This window comes from Suricata suricatta, chromosome 8, assembly GCF_006229205.1.
Source record: "Suricata suricatta isolate VVHF042 chromosome 8, meerkat_22Aug2017_6uvM2_HiC, whole genome shotgun sequence".
In the NCBI taxonomy this organism is placed as follows: domain Eukaryota; kingdom Metazoa; phylum Chordata; class Mammalia; order Carnivora; family Herpestidae; genus Suricata; species Suricata suricatta.
This window is the reverse complement of record NC_043707.1, coordinates 105,404,160-105,427,507: the sequence shown is the minus strand read 5'-3', so window position 1 is coordinate 105,427,507 and position 23,348 is coordinate 105,404,160. Positions and strand designations below refer to the sequence as shown.

At 38.3% G+C, this 23,348-nt stretch overlaps 1 protein-coding gene across 1 annotated transcript in view; it reads right to left on the bottom strand.

Moving 5' to 3' along the window:
* STIL (STIL centriolar assembly protein) overlaps positions 1-23,348 on the bottom strand; it is a 60,159-nt gene that overhangs the window by 26,330 nt on the left and 10,481 nt on the right. Inside the window, exons 6-12 of the mRNA XM_029947760.1 lie at positions 22,202-22,449; positions 18,963-19,046; positions 17,355-17,441; positions 15,591-15,741; positions 12,478-12,587; positions 7,834-7,948; positions 5,074-6,009 (exon numbers count right to left, since the gene is read on the bottom strand). Of these exons, the coding sequence (XP_029803620.1) occupies positions 5,074-6,009; positions 7,834-7,948; positions 12,478-12,587; positions 15,591-15,741; positions 17,355-17,441; positions 18,963-19,046; positions 22,202-22,449 (1,731 nt within the window). The remainder of the gene's footprint in view (positions 1-5,073; positions 6,010-7,833; positions 7,949-12,477; positions 12,588-15,590; positions 15,742-17,354; positions 17,442-18,962; positions 19,047-22,201; positions 22,450-23,348) is intronic.

Genomic DNA, 23,348 nt, shown 5'->3' with positions numbered 1-23,348 from the left:
AAGACCATTAACTGAATAGCATTTACCTGCTCTTTGACAAATGCTATGATCTTATTTATGATACAAGAGCCAAATGTTAAAAGTATATCAATTTTGGTTTTGGCTCCTTGTTCTTCTCTCTTGTGGTGGCCGTGAACCACAGCTAGACTATCCTGTACAATTCCTGAGCTATCGGCAGAGAAGTAACATTGTTCCCCTAAAAGCCTAGCATAGTCCTCTTTGGTGTAAGGGGAATTTTTTACCCTATAAAGGGCAAAGGGAAGGAGAGTTCAGCCAACTTCCACCAGTCTCCATGGTTAATTTGGTAAGGGTCTCTTTTAGGGTTTCTAATATCTGGCGCTGTCTGGTTTACAGAAGTAAGAATGACAGCCAATTTGTTCAGGATCCTTGGGCGTATAAGTGCAATACGCCTTTATGATTCTTTCTACATTACTAACCTTAGCCAAATTGGTGGGCCATTTAGTGGCCACTTGAGGAGCCCCCATTAGAGTCTAGCGGTAGAGGTGTAGACTCCCCTTACCTTTTGCCACATTTGAAATCCCTTGTAATGGCATAACTTTAAATCCTACTCTGCTACCTTTTGGATAAACTATTTAACCACTATGAGCTTCAATCACCTAAATCTAAAGTAGTTGTAAGGATTAAGAGATAAATAAATTACTCGTAACTTTTTGACTGTTGACTATAGTCTGGTCCTACACTAACTACTTTACACACACACATATACACATATATATATATACACATGCACATACACATCAACTCATTTAACTACCAAGTCTACATATAACAGCAATCACTGCTCCCAATTCACAGATGAGAAGAGTGAGGTTGGAGAAATCACACAGGAAACACTCAATAATAAAACTATAGTGATTAACTGAATGGTACGGGTGTTGGAAGAGACAGGCAAACCAGTGGAGAATATAATACAGAAACAGATACAAATACATGGTACTTGTATCATGTACTTGTATAAAAAATACATTTCCAATCATTAACAACAAAAACATTATTCAATAAATATATGAGGCCAGTTATCTGATGATTAAAAAGGAAAAAATCTCTTATCTCATACTTCAAAATAAAGCAACAAATATAATTCTGAAGGGGGAGGGAAGATGAAGAATAAATTTTTTATAATATTGAAGGCTTTTCTAAACATAAAAAGAAAATGATAAATTTAATTATATCTAAACTGGAATATTCTGTATAAACCAATGGTTAAAACATAAAACATTTAACACAAACTGTGAGAAATGCTTACCACATATATATGATAAAAAACCAATTTCCTTAATATACAATGAACTCTTACAAATTAGAAAAAGACCTAAAATGGGTAAATGACAGACTTTATACAAAGAAAACACAAATAGCCAATAAATAATAAAATGATCAATCTTGATTATAATAATATACTATAATTTAAAACAATTTATGACTGGTGCTCATTGTTTATTTAAGAGAGGCAGCGTGAGCAGGGGCGAGGGGTGGTGAAAGGATGAGAGAGAATGTGAGGGAAAGAGAGAGAGAGGGAAGGAGAGAGACACAGAGAGACACAGAGAGACCGAGAGAGAGAGAGAGAGAGAGAGAGAGAGAGAGAGAGAGAGAGAGAGAGAATCCCAAGCAGGCTCCATGCTCCAAACCAGGACTCCATCCCATGACCCCGGGATCATGACCAGAGCAGAAACTGAGTCAGACACCCAGAGGCTCCAATACTCATTTTAATAGTTCGATATGCCTAATATTAGAGATGTGGAAAAACAGCTTTGGAGTATTAAATTGGTACAACTTTTCTGGGGGCCTTTCTCACTCATTTAAGTTATAAAATATGTATTAAGCAATTATTGTAGGTGAGGCACTATTCAAGGTGCTAAAAAATACAGTGATGGATCTTTTAAGCTCCTTCCTCAGAGCTTCTTAGAGACAGAAAACAAAAACACATAATTCAGCCTGACTGCTGAGGAGTCATCAGAAGAAGGTTTGGGCAAAGGGGCAAGCTCAAGAACCTGAAGTGGAAACAAGTTCATGTTTTTGAAGAACAAAAAGCACACCCTGCAATTGAAGTGCAATGAATATGGAAGACAGTGGCAAGAGATGAGCTAGGAGGGAACACAGAGCCAAATGAAAAGGTTTTGAGAGCTAAGGTAAGGAATCTGGATTTTAATCTAATTGCAAAGGAAAACCACTGAAAGTGTTAAGCAGAGGTCCTATGATCTGACATGAGCTTGAAGAAGATGGCTGTGATGTTTCCATCTACCAGGAACATAGGGGACAGAACTGGAAGTAGAATGATTGGATGAGAGAAGAAGATGGTTTGAATTAGGGTGACAGCAAGAAAGACGGTAAAGAACAGTTAAGTTCAAGATAGATCTAGAAAGTAAAATCTGGGTTCTGACACCTAGGATTTTCTCCTGAGTAGGAGGATGAGAAGTGATGTCATTAATTGAAATGATAATGAAAATCATAGTAAGAGTTAACATTTACTGAGCACTAACTATATGCCAGGCACTATGCTAAACCACCTTCCCTAGTAACTCATTCAATCCTTAGAACCCCGTACACTTACGTACATTCTTATTTTGTGAATGAGAAAACTAAAGAATGAGAGGTGAAGTAATCTGCCTAATATTGCACTAATTTATGTTACACTGAAACTGGGCTAGAGCTAGATACCCAACGAGGCTGGTGCTAGAACCCAATCACTTAACTACTACACCAAAATGAGACTTGGAATATTAGGAGGAACAAGTTTGGTTCTTTGAACATCTAAAATGTATGTTCTCTTACATACATTTCTAGGGATCTATACACTACAGACATATGCACACGTGCAGGGAAACACAAGAATAAGGATGCTCACCATGGCACTATTTGCAACAGCAGAAACATCAAGCTGTGGAATAAGAGATCAGTTAGAAAATTTGTTGTAGGGGCACCCGGGTGGCTCAGTCAGTTAAGCATCCCACTCTTGGTTTCAGCTCAGGTCAGGATCTCACAGTTCATGGGTTCCAGCCCCGCACTGGGCTCCAGGATGACAGCATGGAGCATGCTTGGGATTCTCTCTCCCTCCCTCTCTTACTTTTCTTTGCTCATGCTTGTGTTCTCTCTCACTCTCTCTCTCAAAATAAACAAAAAAATATATGAAAAAAATTTGTTGGCCATCATTATAACAAAAGCCTATGCAAAATAAAATAGTTCTATATATATTTAAATAGAAAATGTGTTAAGAAACTTAAAAAAAAATAAGGTGGTACCTAAAATAAAGTTTAAAAATTCAAAAAAAAGATGAGCAATATACTATGTGTATTTATCATAAAAGCATCTTCTACATCATTTTTTGTATTCTCCAAGTATAACGGTTCAGATACTCTAGAGCCAGCGGTCTGTAATTTACATTTTAATCCCAAGTAACTAGGATTTCTAACTAGCCTAAAAGATCCTGCTAGCTTCTGTTAAGGCTTTTTTTTTTTTTTTTTTGTCTTGTTTAAAAAAGACAGGAAAGGGGCGCCTGGGTGGCTCAGTTGGTTAAGCGTCTGACTTCGGCTCAGGTCATGATCTCATGCCTCATGGGTTCAAGCCTCGCATCAGGCTCTGTGTTACAGCTCAGAGCCTAGAGCCTCTTTCAGATTCTGTGTCTCCCTCTCTCTCGGCCCCTCCCTGGCTCATACTCTGTTTCTCTCTCTCTCTCACACTCTCTGTCTCAAAAATAAACATAAAAAATTTTTTTTAAATAATAAAGACAGGAAATAAATGAGACTTCTTTTCAATGTGAAATATTTAGCTACATTAAAATTTCTGCCAAATATTTGTAAGGATTTGTAAAAATCAAACTTATATTTTAGTTTCAGAGAATTTACCTAGGTTTAAAAAACAGCAAGACTACCTTTTTCTCAGGTGTCCCATCTACAGCACTTTTAGGCAGAATTTTTATTTATTTATATTTTATTTATTTTAAAACTTTTTTTTTTTTGAGAAAGAGAGAGCACGTGAATGAGATGTAAGAGGGGAGGGGCAGAGAGAGGGAGAGAGAGAAACCCAAGTAGGCTCTGCCCCACCAGAATGGAGCACAACATATGGCTTGGCCTCAGAAATATAAGATCATGACCTGAGCCAAAATCAAGAGTCTGACTCAACCAACTGAGCCACCCATAAGTTTACTTATTTATTTTGGTAATCTTTATACCCAATGTGGGGTCTGAACTCATGACCCTGAAATCAAGAGTCGTATGTTCTTCTGAGCCAGCCAGGTATCCCTAAGCACAATTTCTTAAAATGTCATTATCTTTTTTTTTTTTTGCAAAATGTAAAACAGTTTTATAAAACAAAGATTAAAAAAAAAGGTACAAGACTGAAAGGCGTAGAATATAATTGAAAGACTAAAAACTGCCATAAATGCCTGAAGAAAGGAAGCATTTCTTAATAAAGTAAATGAAATAGATCTAGTATGGATACAGAGAAGATGTTCCAGAACTATTCTCTAAAGGTACACCGGCTAAAAGCTATTAAACATACTACCAGGTTGAGAAACTAGAGAGGCATCAGAATCCATTTGTGTAGGCTTTATATCTAGTTGTATACCAAGGTCTAGTAGATTACATAGACTTTCCGTTAGAGCCAACAGATGAAAAAAACACAGTTACGTTGTAGGTTAGGATACACACAAGGCAGGAAGAAAAGACTTGCTTTCTGTTCCCGGTTCTGCTCCTAACTAGCATTGTGTCATTGGGTAAAGTATAATACGCTCTCTAATCTCCTTTGATTTTATCTGTAAAACAACAGGAACTAGAATCCACGTTCCAAGGTTCCTTCTAATTCTGATATTCTACAATTTCAAAAAAATGTTTATTTAAGCAGCATAGAGCCCAATGCAGGGTTCTAACTCATGAATCAGGAGATTGTGACCTGAGCCAAAATCAAGAGTCAGACACTCAACCAATGGAGCCACCTGGGCACCCCTGATATTCTACAGTTTTACTCCATAAAATGTAGTTACTAAAGAATTTCCAGATATTTGTAAGTAACCTTATTAATACCAAGAATTTAGAAGAACTAAGAAAGCTTGCAAACCTGTGCCTGAAGCAGTCTCAGCTGTCTGTCCTGTTCTGTGAGGAACTTATAGGCATCTGGAGACAGTCCCATCATTCCGTTATCTGGCCTGGTGTTGGGTGTGTGCGTGCACGCTGCACAGGGCCGTGGGCTACAAGGGTCCACATGTGAAGGAAGTCTTGCCACAGGCGATGGTTCCACAATGCTGTGGGGAGGGCAGCCACCTGTGCTTCCCTGAGGTCTCAATGCTATAGGACTACTTGAAGAACAGAACGCATTAGGGTGCAGAGCTGGATATCCACCTGGGTGAAATAACGAAGGTTTGTGAAGGGCTTCAGACTGGAGGTCTTGAATGGACCCTGGTGTAGTCATTCCTTGCCAAGAATTTACTGGACTATACTGAATGTGGCCATGATGCTGACAACAACTGCAGACATTTGTAGAAAAGTAAGATGGTAGTGGTGGAGTAGGTATCTGAAGTTCCACTGGTCTTCCTGAATTACAGGCTGAAAAAATGCAATTGTGTGGTTGGGACTGTGAGGCAAGAGATGACTGCTTGCAATTAAATGTGGAGGATCTTAGAAGATGTTCTTCGTGTACGTGTGTATCAGGAGATGGCCTATTACGAGAAGATGGCTTACCACTGTTCCTGACATGTGGGTTCCCTTTTTTACAGGTAGATGACGGTCTGACTTTGCCATGTCTTAAAGGAACAGTGCTCTGGGCTAACTGATCTGGTAACCCTCTCAAGGAAGGCTCTCCAGCTTCCGCTTCTGGGCTGTGTTTGTCATTGAAAAGCTGGGGTTGCAACGGCTCCGAGCAGTCAGGCTGGTTAATGAACAAAGAAGGGTTTTCATTATCCATCATTTCCAATGGCTTAGGCAGAGGATTGGATTCTATGAAATTGCCATCCAACACAAGCGAAAGTTCAGGAACTGATGGTTGGATCTTAGAAACCTATAAATGGGAAACAAATGAAAGAGGGAAAGTATTTTTTAGGATGCTTCACTTTCTTCGCACTGATATTTTCCAAATTATATGCAGTTACTTGTTAAAAATAAATGTTTATTCTTTATTTAGATAGTTGACACATTATCTGGGCATCTTCTACATGCCAGCACTCGGAATATAACTGTGAGTAAAATAAGCAGGTTCCTGTCCTCACAAACTTACTTAACAATGGAATTCCTTTTACTAGAACACTGATTAATGTTGCTTAAATCACATAACACAATATGGGAAACTGTCTTATAATAAACTGTTTTACGCTCTCCCTGAAAAAGAAATCATTGGCAGAATGCTTCAATAGATCTAGTAGCAAATAATGTTTCTGTATCTTAAGTAATAAAAGATATTCCAATAAATGTTTCAGAATACTTTCCTACTAAGTGAAATTATTTGCTGTTCTTCTTTTTATCAATATCAACGAGTAATTGGAAAAGAGCAGAAAAAAGTAAACTAAATACTTGATGTGGCAAATTTGGTTATAATTTGATATTAATTTTTAACAATCTTTCCCATTCCTAGGGCACTTGGATGGCTGTTGGTTGTGTCTCTCTCTCTCTTTTTTTAATATTTTAATGTTTATTTATATACTTATTATTTTAAAATAATGTTTATTCATGTGTTCTTGAGAGAGAGACAGTGCACAAGCTGGGGAGGGGCAGAGAGAGGGAGACACAGAATCTGAAGCAGGCTCCAGGCGCTGAGCTGTCAGCACAGAGCCCCACATGGGGCTTGACTCACAAACCAGGAGATCAAGATCATAAACTGAGCCAAAGTCAGATGCTTAACCGATTGAGCTACCCAGGTACCCCCGACTCTTTTTTTTTTTTTTTTTTTTTTGGCCTCAGGTCAAGATCACAGAATTCATGGGACCAGCCCTGAGTCGGGCTCTGCACTGGTAGTTCGGGGGCTGCTTGGGATTCTCTCTCTCCCTTTTTTTCTGCCCCTCACCTACCTATGCGTGTATAAGCTCTGTTTCTCAAAAATAAATAAACTAAAAAAAAAAAATCTTTCCCATTCTTTTTTCTTCTAATAAGTAATTAGTTCAATTAAGACAATAATTCTACAATCAAAAATTTATGACAGATTAGTAGTCTCCAAAAGCAAGTATCATGTTTTCTCAGATTTGGTTAATAAGAATCAATGCCAAGTTCTGGAAGTAGCACCGAATGTTGAGTCCATATGGGTTTTTACAAGCACCAGGATCTGTGATGCCTGGGTGGCTCAGTCAGTTAAGCGTCTAACTTCAGCTCAGGTCATGATGTCATGGTTTATGAGTTCGAGCCCCACATCGGGCTCTGTGCTGACAGGTTGGAGCCTGGAGTCTGCTTCGGATTCTGTGTCTCCCTCTCTCTCTGCCCCTCCCCTGCTCACACAGTCTATCTCAAAAATAAATAAAGATTGAAAAAGCATCAGGTTCTGAAACCAAACCTCCTGAATTACTAGCTTTACTGAATTCCAATTCTACTATTTACTAGTTGTATAATACTGGGCAAGTAATTTAACCAATCTGTGCCTCAGTATTCCCTGGAAGTAGTAATAATATGTACTTATTACAATATGTACACACATATACATATATGTTGCATATGATAATTATATATACCTGCAAGAAATAACTGTATCCATATATACATATATAGCCACATTGATTATAGCCGGGTATATCTTAGAATAAAAATTAAATAAGTTTCAAGTAATATTATTGAGTGCTTTAACATGAAGATTTTAGGTTTCTAAACATAATAGGTGGGTTCTTTATAAGATCAGTGATACCTTTTGACTCACAGGATGAGGACTAGGAATTGGTCTTGGAGAAAAATCTTCATCTTCAACACCAGAGTCATGATCATTTATTGGTATTTTCCCTGGAGATAACTTTTGGGAAGATCTAAAAAATAGAAGGAAATAAAGAAAAGTCTTCAGTAATCTATGTGTTCATTCGTTCTTTCTTTTTGAAAGTGAATAAAGTCCTTTAATAAGCCATAGTAGTATCTGGATCATTTAATTTTGTTTTTTCAGGCCAGTGTTAGCTGCCTAGGAAAGCTGGTCCAGTCAGATTCATACTTAAAAACTACCTCCCTTTGCCTGATAATGGGAACTTTAACCCAGTTATTCCTAAAGTCACAAAATATCAGGGGCACCTGGGTGGTTCAGTCAGTTAACTGTCTGACTTTGGCTCAGGTTATGATCTCATGGTTCCTGGGGTTGAGCTCTACATCGGGCTCTGTGTTGACAGCTCAGAACCTGGAGCCTGCTTTGGATTCAGTGTCTCCCTCTCTCTCTGATCCTCCCATGCTGGCTCTCTGTCTCTCTCTCAAAAATAAATAAATACTAAAAACAAAAAAAAAACAACCATCAACAGTTACTAAGCATCTTCTGATTATCTGATTAACACTTTGAGGAATGTAGTTATATAAGGCATAGCGCTTGCCATAGAAAATTTAGGGGTGCCTGTGTAGCTCAATTGGTTGAGCATCTGACTCTTGGTTTTGGCTCAGATCATGATCTCAAGGTTATGGAACTGAGCCCATTGTCAGCCTCTGTGCTGAGTGTGGTACTTGCTTGAGATTCTCTCTGTTTTTCCCCTGTCCACATGTGCTCAGTCTCTCTAAAAAAAAATTATAATCTGGTGACAGAGCTGTACATTCACTACATTAAACACTGTGTTAAAAAGGGAACTTAGGAAAGAACTACTACATTTTCCTGTGCACTGACAGCTGTGATGGGAGGGCTCGGAGACATTAACTGAGGTACCTCCTCCTACTGAGTCAGTTGTAGTCATTGGGTCACAGCCACCTGCCCCAATAGAAGACAGACACATTTTGAGTCCTAATTTCAAAAGCCGAAATTAGAATTTATGACTAAAATCTGGAAGACTGTATGTATCAGGTGTTTTGCATCCTAGATAAAATCTCAATAGGGTGAGTTCAGGGAAGAGAAAAGCAAAGCCAGAAGGAAGTTAAAAGAGCACAGACGCTCATGGAATCCCTAGGAAAGGGTCCTACATCCCGTCGCGCTGGCCAGGGAGCACAAGGAAACCCTCAGGTAGGGGTCTGACAGCAGAAGAGACCTTTGTCTAAACCCTGGTGGTCTGGAGGAGCAGAGTTCTTTCTGTGCCAACGTGCTGCAATGAAACAATCTGAATGTCTGCATGGTGTGTTTAAGTGGCAGGGTCTGCACTCAGTCCCATAAAGTTCTCCCCCTACACTCAAGAATGACATGGAGAGTATTATTGTATCCCCTGTGCCTCAGTGCAGCACAGACATGACACAGAACCAGCCACCTGGTTAGAGTAAGCAGGTCACAGCAGAAGCCTGCACAAACCCAGGGCCAAAGACCAGATGCAAATGGAAACACGTCAGCAGATGGCAGCTTGGGTGGGTGATAATCATGTCCCCCCACATCGCTACTACTGGCACAGCATTAATTCCTCCAAACTGCATATGACCTCAGAGGACAGAAGATAAGCAGACCTTTAATTGACTGAGATTTGGTTTCTATAACCAATTGGGCGGTCAAATTAGAAATTAAGTTCAATTACTTTAAAAAAAAGTTACATTTTTTTGAACATCTGAGTTTGTGGCAAGGAATTAGTGTTTGCTACATTTTTACTTATGGTAACACAAACGTAAACACATAAAATTTCTGACATTGAGCAATAAAATCCATTTCTTTGTAGCACTTAAAGCAAAAAGAAAAAACTTTATGTTGTATAACTATAACATCAGTTCTTTAGGTGAGATGAACATTTTACTAAAACCTAAAAATAGATTGTTTCTAAAGCTTTGATCAGAGTTGAAAACTGGCAAAGTTTTCAAAAACAATGTTAAAGAAATTGGGGCACCTGGGTAGCTTAGTCGGTTAAGGGTCTGACTTCAGCTCTGGTCATGATCTCACAGTTCGTGAGTCTGAGCCCTGCACAGAGCTCTGCTCCGACAGCTCAGAGCTTGAAGTCGCTTTAAATAATGTCTCCCCCTCTCTGTGTGTCCTTCCCTGCCTTTGCTCTCTCTCTCTTTCAAAAGTAAGTAAATAACATTAAGTTATTATTATAAGTGTTTCCTAAATTTGGCTTTTTCTTCCATAAATCATCAATAAGATCTTAAATAAAGACTTCAAAAGACAGTGACAGTGTTCCTGAAAACCTGTAGGAATATAGGTTATATTTCTATATTCCTATTTCCAGGATAACTTAAAATGCCCAAAGATGGAGAGAGTATAGCTCAGGTATGTTTCTAATCTTCAGAAACTGTAACTATGTTTACTGCAGTTAGGAAAAGGAAATTTGCCCACGTGATTAAGTTAAGGATCTTGAGATGTGGAGATTGTTCTAGATTATCCAGGTAGGCTGTTTGTAATCACAAGGGCCCTTATAAAATGGAGGCAAAAGGGTCAGAGTTAGAGAAGGAGATGTGAGGATAGAAGTCAAAAGAGAGATTTAAAGATGATATATTGCTAGCTTTGAAGACAGTAGGGGTCACCAGAGGAGTCATGCACATGGCCTCTAGAAGCTGGAAAAGGGTATAAAATGGATTCTCTACTAAAGCTTCCAGAAGGAGGGGCGCCTGGGTGGCTCAGTCAGTTGAGCGTCCGGCTTCGGCTCAGGTCATGATCTCATGGTTCCTGGGTTTGAGCCCCGCATCAGGCTCTGTGCTGGCAGCTCAGAGCCTGGAGCCTGTCTTCAGATTCTGTGTCTCCCTCTCTCTCTTACTCTCCCCTGCTCGCACTGTCTCTCTCTGTCTCTCAAAAAGAAATAAAAAACATTAAAAAAAATAAAATAAAATAAAGCTTTCAGAAGGAATACAGCCCTATCACCACTGTGATTTTAGAATCAAAGACCATTTCAGACTTCTGACCCTCAAAACTGGAAAATAAAAAATTTGTATTCTTTTTAAGTTGACAAGTTTGTGGTAATTTGTTAGAGCAGCAACCAGAAACTAATACAGATTCAGTCATAATTCCCATTTTACAGATGGAATAATGATGTGTAGAATGCAGATGTTTTATACCATAAACTGAGCTCACAACTATTATGTTGTGACCTCTATATAAAGTTGGTATAGTTGGCATTATTTTAGAATTGTATCATAGTTAATGTCCACCTACAGAATCAGGTGATTAGTGAATGCTATAAAAAAAAAAGTCAAGCCATGTTCTCAATCACAGCAATAATCTATAATGAACCTTACACCTCCTGTTTCATATGCAAGATACCAAACTACTAAAAAGGGACCTAAAGACAGGTTAAGGTCATATACAAAAAGTTGAGAAAAAGACAAATTAACCACTAGGGCAAGTTAAAATAACAGTTTTAGGGGTATCTGGCTGGCTCAGTAGAGCATGTGACTCTTGATCTTGAGATCATGAGTTCAAGCCCCACACTGGGTGTAGAGTTTAACTGTAAAAACAATAGTTTTGGAGCCACAGTATCAAAGAATAAACCAGCATCCCAAAGTAACTTTTAAATAATGTTTTATATTTGGGAAATACTAACTTTAATTAATGGGCCACTCAAGCAATATGGAGAACATTAAGCACTTCATCAGTGGACTATAAATTTTATGAGGGAAGAAATCATGACTCTGTTTTTAATACCCCCATATCCCCAGCCATTAGCACATTACCTGGCATACAGGAAAATAAATGAGAAAGCTGGGGTAGGAATATGAAGGGTTAATTTTATATGTCAACTTGGCTAGGCCATGATAACCAGATATTTGGTCAATCATTATTCTAGCTGTTTCTGTAAAGGTATTTTTAGATGAGATTAACATCAAAATCATAGACTCCAAGTAAAGCAAATTATCCCCCCAAATGTAGATGGGCCTCATCCAGTCAGCTGATGGTTCTAACTGAACAAAGGACAACCCCCTGCAAGAGGGAATTCTGCTAGCAGACCGCCTCTGGACACAACTGCATGAACCAGTTCCATAAAACAAAGCTCGCTCGCTCTCCGTCCTGTTGTTTGTGTTTCCCTGGAGAACCCTAATACAGAGAGTATCTTTTTTACCAGGAAAAGTATATACTGACCCAAAAAGTCACAGCCATTGTGTAATTAATAATATTCCCCAAGACCATTTTCTTTTTTAGGTAGAGAAGTTATATTTTACCACAGTCTCTCAAATAGGCCCAGGTTTAAAACTACAAGGAAGAGAAGAACAAACAAAAGGCAAACTAAACAAAAACAGAACGCTTCTTCCTAAGCAAGATAATTTGATACTTCCCGCCCCTATGTAATAAAGCAACTCAAATGACAACTACATTAAAGTTGTCACTTCACCCGAGTATGAAGTGATGCATTTAAAGCAAGGACATCTTGTAAGACATACAATCGGTTTCATCAGATTAGAGTTACTTTCATTACTCACCAAAGCTAATGAATATAATAAAAAAATTAGACATGAAAATAATATATTTTACCTTTTAATTGAAAGATTCTTGGAAACTTTGTTGAAAAACTCTGCTTCTGCATTTTGGCTTTCAGCAGTCAGTTCAAACTGGATTGAATTTTTATCAGAAGGTTCAACATTCTGAAATAAAGTAGGGCATACTTTGAGAGCTGACTTAAATAGAAACAACAGAGAATTCTATTTAGGTGAAAAGTAGCTCTGAGAGGCACCTGGGTGGCTCAGTCGGCTAAGCCTCTGACTTGATTTCAGTTCAGGTCATGATTCGAGTTTCAAGCCCTGCGTCAGGCTCTGTGCTGACTGTGTAGAGCCTGCTTGGGATTCCCTCCCTCCCTCCCTCTCCCTCCCTCTCCCTCCCTCTCCTCCCTCTCCCTCTCCCCTACTCGTACTCTCATGTTCACTCGCTCTCTCAAAATGAAAGAATGAATGAATGAATGAAAAATACCTCTGAAACACTGGGAAGTAGGAGACTTATTTTTATTGCTATAACCTTTATAAAAAAAGTATTTTTAAAATCGATTTATAATGGACATGTCATGTTACATAGTTTCAGGTGTACAACATAATGATTCAATGTTTGTATATACTGTAAAATGCTCACAATAAGTTTACTTAACATCCATTACCATACAGAGTTATAGTTATTTTTCCTGGTCCTGAGAACTTTCTTTTTTTTTAATCTTTATTTTTGAGAGAGAGAGAGAAAGAGAGAATGTGCGCAAGGGGTACAGAGAGAGGGAGACGAAGGATCTGAAGCAGGCTCTGTGCTCAGAGCACAGAGCACAGTGCAGGGTTCAAACGCACAAACTGTGACATCATGACCTAAGCCAAAGTCAGGCACCCCAGGCACCCCACCTTTTGCTGAGAACTTTTAGAATCTACTGTCTTAGCAACTCTCAAATATATATTATTAAATATAGTCAGCATGTTATATGTTATATCCTCATGTCTTATTTTAGAACTGAAAATTTGTACCTTTTGACTCCCCTCACCCATTTTGCCCACCCTGAAACTCCCACCTCTTGCAACAACTAAAATGTTTTCTGTACCTATGAGTACAGATTTTTAGATTTCATCCATAAGTGAGATCAAATGGTATTTATCCTTCTCTTCTTTCATTTAGCATAATGCCATTGTTGTCACAAATGACTATTTCTTTTTTATGGCTGAATAACATTCCACTGTGTGTGTGTGCGCGTGTGTGCATACACATACACGCGCGCGCGCGCGCGCGCACACACACACACACACACACACACACACACACACACACATTTTCTTTATCCATTCATCCATCAGTGGATCCTTAAGTTGCTTCCATGTCCTGGCTACTGTAAATAGTATTGCAGTGAATATGGGGGTGCAAATGCCTTTCCATGTTTGTGTTTTCACTTCCTTTGGATAAATATCCAGAAGTGGAATTCCTTAAACATGTTAGTTCTATTTTTATGTAATCTTTTTAAACTGTCCATTTCCCTGCTACATAACTGAAAGTGCAAACTTAATTACCTGTATTGTGTAACTTACTCAATAATCAAGGATTCAGAGAAAACAATAACTGTGAACTGAGGATATAACATAAAGAATATAAAGAGTAAGTGATAGATATATCTAAAATGGAAGTAAATTATTAGACCTGACTTAAAATAATATTAATAATTAAAATATGAACTGATATAGCCTATAAATTAAATTAAAGAAGGCACAAAAGGCACATGGGTGACTCAGTTAAGCATCTGACTCTTGATTTCGATTCAGGTCATGATCTCATGGTTCGTGGGTTTGAGCACTTCGCTGACAGCACAGAGCCTGTTTAGATTCTCTGTCTCCTTCTCTCTGCCCCTCCTTCTCTCAAAAATAAATAAATAAACATTTAAAAAATAAACACATAAGGCACAAAATAAGATCTGAGTGAAAACACATGAGTATTTAGAAGTATTCAATATTTTTGCAATAAAACACAGAATTAAAAAAAAAGTTTTATTTAAGTAATCTTTACACCCAACATGGGGCTTGAGCTCACAACGCTAAGATCCAGAGTTACATGCTCTTTTGACTGAGCCAGACAGGCACTGTCAGAATTTTTTTTATTATTGGTCTGAGACATAGGACAATCCATCGTTTTACTGAAAAGTGGTCTTTGAATGTTTTTACATAATGACACATAATGACATGATTTCAAAGATCTACTTTTCTGTGACCATCACCTACATGTATTTTTATGTGTTTTATGAGATACAGCAACTATCTATTCTGATTCCTAGAATTATATGTAAACACTGATTTTCTTTAATTTTAGAGACAAAGAGAGGAAGAGAGAAAGGGAGAGCACACAACTGGGGGAGAGGGGCAGAGGGGCAGAAGGAGAGGGAGAGAGAATCTTAAGCAGGCTCTGTTCTCCGTGCAGAGCCCAACATGGAGGTCAGTCTCATGACCCTGGGAGCATGACCTGAGCTGAAATCAAGAGTTGGACGATCAATTGACTGAACCACTCAGGTGCTCCTAAACACTGACTTTCAAATGTGAAAAACCATTTGTTATATCTACACATTTAAAGAATAACAGGGCACACAAAATGCTAAGATCACAAATTAACTCTCAATATCATAAAATGATAGAACATATACATTTCTTGGTATGCTTCAAAAGTTTCAGAAGAACATGGGTAAGTTTTTCTGTGGAAAAGCTCTGATCCTATATTATAATTTGGTTCTGGAGACATGGTCTAAAATTTACAAAACAGTATTAGCCATAAATTAATAAAGTCAATATTCAATAAGAATAATTATAAACAAACCCTGATAGTCTTGAGTTACTATTTATTTTAAAGGGTAAAGATCATTGGGTTTAAACTGCCAACATGCAACCCTAAATAGTGATTAATGTGCTAGGGATCAGAGGCACCTGGGTGGCTCAGTTGGTTTAGTGTCCAACTCTTGGTTTCAGTTCAGGTCATGATCTCACCGTTTGTGAGAATGAGCCCCACGCCAGGCTCTGCACTTACAGCACAGAGCCTGCTTTGGATTCTCTCTCTGCCCTTCCCCTGTTTGTTCTTTCTCACTCTCTCTCTCAAAAGAAATTAAATAAACTTAAAAAAAAAATGTGCCAGGTAATCACATCACTTACTTTGAAAAGATGTAATGTGTCCTTGCTGGTTAGTAGCTGGAACTGAAGGTCAGGTGACCTGCCATCACAGGGGAGGCATTCATAAAACTCAGGATCCTTATGTGTCACAGAATAGAGAACTACAATGAAATTTCCAGATTCTGAAAAAACCCTGGACAAAAAAGTGCCATTAAATTAAAATTTACGGAGGATAATGAAAGTACACTTTTAAGAACTCTACATGAGTCTCTCAACCTAATTAATAAAATACTTAAATGGTCCAATTTTGGGAAGAAAACTGGGGAGCAAACTTATGTTTACTTTTTTAGTGTGACTGATTTAAAATTTTTTTAATACATTTTATTATGAAGTACATATTCCTTGTAAAAACTTCAAGCAAAACTGGGATATATAAAATAGAAAATTGAAACCACCTCACCTTCTGGTTTAATGTGTATCATTTTCTCCCAGGCATACAAAAACATTTTATACAATCTAACAAAAACAGGCCAATACCATATATACTATGGTTGATCCTTGAATAACATAGGATTGAACTGCACAGACCCACTTAAACATGAGTTTTTCCCAACATAGCACTGTACTACAAAAATATTTATTCTTCCTTATGATTTTCTTAAGAACTTTCCTCCAGATTGCTTTATTGACGAATACTCATAATACTGTGAGGACATGTAAAATATATAATACATAGAACATATAAAATACGTGTTAACTAACTAGGTTATCTATAAGGCTTCTGGTCAACAGCAAGCTAGCTATTAGTATAAGTTTCTGGAGAATCAAGTTTTATGCATTTTTTTTTTTTTTTAAGTAGGGCCTCACGTCTAGTGCAGAGCCCAATTCAGGGCTTGAACTCATGACCCTGAGATCAAGACCTGAGCTGAGATCAAGAATAAGAGGCCTTAACTGACTGAACCACCTAGGCGCCCCCAGCTTTTTTGTTTGTTTGTTTGTTTTAAGTAAACTCTACACCCAGTGTGGGGCTTGAACTTATGACCCAGCGATCAGGAGTCACATGCTCTACTGACTGAGCCAGCCAGGCACCTCTATATGCAGATCTTTGACTGACCATCCTACTACCTGCACTGTTCAAAGGTCAACTGTATTTGCAATTGCTATTTTTAAAACTTTTTAAAAATGTTTTTTTATTTTTGAGAGAAAGAGAGAAACAGCGCAAGCAAGGAAGGGTCAGAGAGAGAGGGAGATACAGAATCTGAAGCAAGCTCCAGGCTCTGAGCTAGCTGTCAGCACAGAGCCCGACGTGGGGCTCGAACCCACAAGCGGTGGGATCATGACCTGAGTCGAAGCCAGACGCTTAACCGACTGAGCCATCCAGGCGCCCCAAGATTTGTTTGTTTTAGTGTGCTTCCTTAGTCTTATAATTTTTAAGTATTATAAAGGTCTTCTGTTTAGAAATATTATAAAAGTATTAAGGGGCACCTGAGTGGCTCAGTTGGTTAAGCCTCTGACTTCGGCTCAGGTCAGATCTCAGGTTTGTGGGTTTGAGCCCTGCGTCAGGCTCTGTGCTGACAGCTAGCTCAGGGCCTGGAGCCTGCTTCCGGTTCTGTGCCTCCTTCTCTCTCTGCCCCTCCCCTCTCATGCTCTGTCTCTCTCTGTATCAAAAATAAATTAAAAAAAAAAAAAAAAGAAAAAAGAAAAAAAAAAGTATTAAGGCACTGCATGAATTTTAAATAAGACCAGTAAAATATGAACAAGGGAGAAGATCAAGATAAATTAACTACAAAATAAAATATCACTTGCCTTTCTTGAAGAGAAGAACTGAACATGTATCGTAAGCAGCAAGCCCATACCTGAGGACTATGGATATGTATAATTCCAGACAGCCAGCTAAAAGAAAAAATAGAAATTAAAAGCTATAGTCACTTCCAAATTCATACTTAATGTATTTCAGATTACTTTCTCCTCAAGGCAATAAAATGGCAGAGATTCTTGGTATTCAGCAGCAATACATTTAATGGTCATAAATAAGAAATCTATAAACACTAGAGCATTCTAATAGTTAAAAGGAACACACAGATATAGATACAGACACAGACACAGAGCGAGCTTTCTCTCTGCCCTCTTCTCCCTAAGAGGACGAGAAAATAGTGGGAGACAAAATGGTTAACAACAGATATCAAAGTAGGAATCAATTAGAATCAATTAGCCTGGACTAGAAAGGACGAGCTGAATTAGAGGAGAATGAAGTCAACAGCCCCAAACTATAAGTATTGAGGGGATTAATGCTGTAACATATATAGGTAGCCCAATACACCCAAGGCTCTTATAAGGCATTTACTTGGTATCAATAACCCATTGCCAAGACCAGGACCACAGCAAACAGATGGCTAGATTTCACAGTCTACAGAACATTTGTGCCTTCTCATTTTTTAACTCTGCATATACCACCAGTCCTCCTCCCTTCTATTATCCAAACTCAAGGTCCAGTTCAAGTTTGCCTTTTTTAAGAAAATGTCCCTCTCAAATAATAAATACTAACAGCTCTCACTGTCTAGATTGCTCATTTCATAATAAATCATATACTTCATATACTTCCTTATTCTTTTTCTGTTTGTATCTGTAATTTTATTGCCTCACCTTTATTTTTTAATGTTTTATTTATTTTTGAGAGAGAGAGAGAGAGAAACAGCGTGACCAGGTGAGGGTCAGAGAGAGACACACACACACACAGAAGCTGAAGACAGGCTCCAGGCTCTGAGCTAGCTGTCAGTACAGAGCCTGGCGCAGGGCTCAAACCCAAGAACCACAGATCATGACCTGAGTTGAAGCCGGACACTCAACAGACTGAGCCACCTAGGCACACTGCCTCACCTTTATTATAAATTCCCTGGAGAGTTTTAAATCCCAACATAGTACCAATAGTACTATACATCAGGTAAGCACTAACAAATACTCAAAGAACATAAATTTCTGACTGAATAATCTGTCTAAATGTTATTAACCACAAACTCTAAACAAAATGCCATTAACACTAAAGGGAATTTCTGCAAAAACTGCCTGTCAGTGAATTTTAAAGTGTTATTCTGAGTTCTGGGTTCTTCAAGGTGTCTTGAAGGAAAGGGAGTAGTAATGAAGGTTAAAGACAGGGTTCTAAGGCTTCAACTCCAACCAGAAGAATTTGACTTTATGTGTTTTATTTATTGGAGTTCTTCCTACGATTGGGCAAAATATGGTTTTAACTGATTCTGCTATGAAAATGGGAAAACTTAAGAATCATTGGCCTCTGTGGCTTTATAAGGCGATTTAAGTACTAAGTTTATATTTATGGTACAACTGATTAACATGCTTATCATATACATCTGAATACATATGTGGCTAAAAAGGTTTTCATAATAACACAATACTTACATTCCCACTAATGGTAGAGAACAAACCTTGGGATCCGATTCTAGCAAAAGTAACAATTTGCGTGTTTCATCCATGGTAAGATATCTAAACAGAAGACATTCATGTAAAAACAATTAAGAGTATGTGCTTTCTACCTAAAAGAGATAATCTAAGTACTTGAAGAAGTGTATTTTAGGCAGAGAAATGATTCACATGAATGTTTCCTCTCTCTCTCTCTCTCTCACACACACACACACACACACACACACACACACACAAACACACTCACACAGAAATTAGTTCAAAATGTAGAAAAAAGAATCCAGTAAGAGAAAGAGATTAAAGAGATTTAATATCTTAAATTTCTATTAAAATGGTCATTGAAGATCACACATCATCTTAAAAAATTGTGCTCTAAAAGTGCCCACTTATTTTAATTAGGAAGTTGTAAAATCAAGGCTGACAATTTCAGATTCAAAGAGGTTACCCAAGGAGGAGTGAATTACTCAAAGTGTTCAAGCATCAGGTAACTTGACCAGAATGCAGAAGATGTGACTTCTCATTGAAAGTAGTTGAATTAGGTGAGTTACAGTCAACCTTCCATGTACTACATTCCTCCATTATCAGAGAACATTAGAACCATCATGATAGAACCCCAAAATTCCCTCTTTCCTAAAAGGACATTATACCACATTTATACTCTGTTGTTGTTTTATTATTTACAGTAAATTTTTTTTATGGTAATCTCTACACCCAGTGTGAGGCTTGAACTCAAGACCTTGCGATCTAAAACTTTTTTAAAACTTTTTTTTTTAATGTCTTTTATTTATTCTTGAGAGACAGAGAGAGACAGTGCGATCAGGGGAGGGTCAGAGAGAGAGGGAGACACAGAATCCGAAGCTGGCTCCAGGCTCTGAGCTAGCTGTCAGCACAGAGCCTGACGCGGGGCTCGGACCCACAAACCGCAAGATCATGACCTGAGCCGAAGTCGGACGCTTAACCGACTGAGCCACCCAGGCGCCCCAACACCTTGCGATCTAAAGTCACATGCTCCAACAACTGAGCCAGTCAGGTATCCCTATTATTGACAGTAAGTTTTATTTATTTATTTATTTTTTATTTTTATTTTTAAATGTTTGTTTATTTTTGAGAGACAGAGCAACGGAGCGTGAGCAGGGGAAGGACAGAGAGAGGGGGAGACACAGAATCTAAACCAGGTCCCAGGCTCTGAGCTGTCAGCACATAGCCCAACGCGGGGTTCAAACTTACAAATTAAGAGATCATGGCCTGAGCTGAAGCTGGATGCTTAACCGACTGAGCCACCCAGGCGCCCCTATTGACAGTAAATTTTAAGGGCATGAATAACTATAGAATTGTTAATTTTATCATTATGGCTTTTATTTTTTTAATTTGAGAGAGAGAGAGAGAGACAGAGAGAGAAAGAGAGAAAGTGAGCGAGCGCGTGCGCACATGCCAGCAAGCGAGCGTGCTCAAGCCGGAAAGAGGGGCAGAGGGAGAGAGAGAAAAGAATCTTAAGCTGGCTCCAAAGCAATGCCTGATCCCATGACCTGAGCCCAAATCACGAGTTGGACGCTCAACCAACTAAGCTATCCAGGCACCCCTATCATCATGGCTTTAAAACACAAAAAGAAAAACACCATTAGTGATAATAAAGTCTTGGTAATACCACTGAAGATATATTTTATTGCTACAATAACCTTAAAACACAAAGATAATGAATTTATCAGGCCATGTGACCAGATGATTAAGTCTGAGTTGGCAGGGAGATTTATATATTTATAATAATGATACTTAGGGGTGCCTGGCTGGCACAGTTAGTGGAACATGTGACTCTCGATCTTGGGGTTGTAGGTTCAAGCCCCATGCTGGGTGAAGAGATGACTTAAAAATAAAATGTTAAATAAAAAAGTGACACTTAAACCTGCTTTGAAAGCTCTTCTGCCTTGACCATCTGATAAAATCCTATTCTTTAGTTTGGACACACATTCCTGCTTCCCCAGCACTATACAGAAGGCTTTATTATATTTATCTGCATCATGTTATGCATAAATATACTTAATGGACAATAAATATGGTTTTTATCTATTTAATTCTAGTGTCTAACATAACACCTATTCCATAATGGATCCTAGTAAATATCAGGATAAATAAGTGAATGTGGTCAAGGAAAAGGACAGATGTCACAAAATTAAATAATTCTAAGTAGGAAGGGACTAAGGGAACTAGGCGATTAGATACAATAGTGAATATCCTGCGTTACTACTAGCATGCCAAGGGGTCACAGAAAGAAAATTCAAAGAAAGAGAAATTCATGCTTCACTAGCAGATAGGCATGGGTACTACGAAAAACAAATTGATTTTTTGGTTAATTTTAACGCAAATTCTTATATCCTAACTGAGAGATACTTTATTATCTCGAGAATCAAATGTTTCATTAAATTAAACACCTTTTATCACTATCACCTCTGACCATCCCATGATTCTGAACACACACGTTTTCCTTCGTACTAGAAAGGCACTCTGGTCAGCATGTGGGACTAAAAAATAGGAATTTTCTTGTTATTCCAGAGACCCTCTGAAAAGAAAATCCTCTCTTTTTCTTTTCCTCTTTTGAAGAGGCATTTTTAGATTGGACTTAGAGTGGAGTGTATCTTGGCAAACACTTTTGGCTCTAGAGACCTAACAGGAACTAGGGTGGAGTCACTGGCAAAGAAAGCCAGAAGCGAACTGCTCAGACTTTAAAGCAGAGGATGCGTACACTGTCTAACCTAACTCAGCAGACAATGGATAAAGAAAGTGGATGAGGATCCGGGGAAGTAGCCCTGTGGAGGGGCAGAGAGCCTTAGTTTCCTAAGAAACTAAGCGTGGGGACAGGAAGCTGGAGATGCTGCTGCTCCAGTTATGTGGGGAAACCTCACCCTCCAGCGGCTGACAATTTGGTAAGCAAGAGTACTATGAAGTTTTAATTAGCTATCTCCTTTCTCTCTCTGCAATGCTCACTATTCATAATTAAAACGGCAAGTTATAAAACAACCAATTTTTAATATAAATTTTACTGGTAATTTTTCTCGGGGGTGATAGGCACAACTCTGAACTACGTTCAGCGAAGTTTAACATTTTAACCTTCCTTGGTTCTCTAGCCACCACAGATCTCGGACATGTAAACTGAATGCACAAGTATTTCATATGAAACTATACTAATGTGACCAATATTTAAAATTAATTTATCTCTTACTTACCCATATTTATAGGTACCTTGAACTTGAGAAATACTCAGATTACTGCTCAAGTTTCTTGCCAGAGCTGTTGGAATAATGGGGATGGGCTTCACAGGTGTGCATTTAAAAGTATGTGCTAGAGTTACTGCTGCCCAATGCAAGTCCAAATCCACACTGTCCAAACTTTCCCTGGAAGTGATATGAGCTCTTAGGGAAAGCAGTTTACCACAATCCAAGGAATCTTTGCTACATATATGGTGCTGCAGAGCCTGAGGAATCAACATACAATTATTTTAAAACTTTGAGGGGAGGAAAACAAAAAATAAAACTTTTTTTTTTTAAGTAGGCTCCATTCCCAGTATGGAACCCAACAGAGGGCTTGAACTTACAACCCTGAGATCAAGACCTGAGCTGAGATCAAGAGTTGGACCTTTAACCAACTAAGCCACCCAGGCGCTGTATTAAAAAATAAAACTCTGAGGGGTGCCTGGGTGGCTCAGTTAGCTGAGCGCCCGATTTCAACTCAAGTCATGATTTCACGGTTTGTGAGTTTGAGCCCCATGTCCAGCTTGCTGAGGATAGTACAGAACCCACTTTAGATCCTGTATTTCTCTCTCTGCTCCTCCCCCATTCACGCTCTCTCAAAAATAAACATTAAAAAAAATTTAATTAAAATAAATAAATAAAACTTTGAAATGTGTCCATATCTCTAAAGGTTTTGTTTCACACTGGTGCATATATATACAAATATACCTTCAATTAACAAACTCAAACAATTTCTGATTTGTGATATATCAATTCTCTCATTTCTTCCAAGTGACCAAAAAGTTACATGCATAATTATGTCAAGGCAAGTAAGATTTACTGTACCAAGCTCCATCATATATTGCCAGATGTCCCAGCAGCATTTCAAATTCTTATTAGAGAATGTCACTTTCAATAAATATTCATCACATGAAAAAATGGATGTTAAACTAACTCTGACTCAACTCAGAAAATCTAAAGTCCATTCTTTATTTTCTTTAAATTTTTTAATGTTTTTATTTGTTTTTGAGAGAGAGAGAGAGAGAAACAGCATGAGCAGGGGAGGGTCAGAGAGAGAGGGAGACACAGAACCGGAAGCAGGCTCCAGGCTCTGAGCTAGCTGTCAGCACAGAGCCTGACGTGG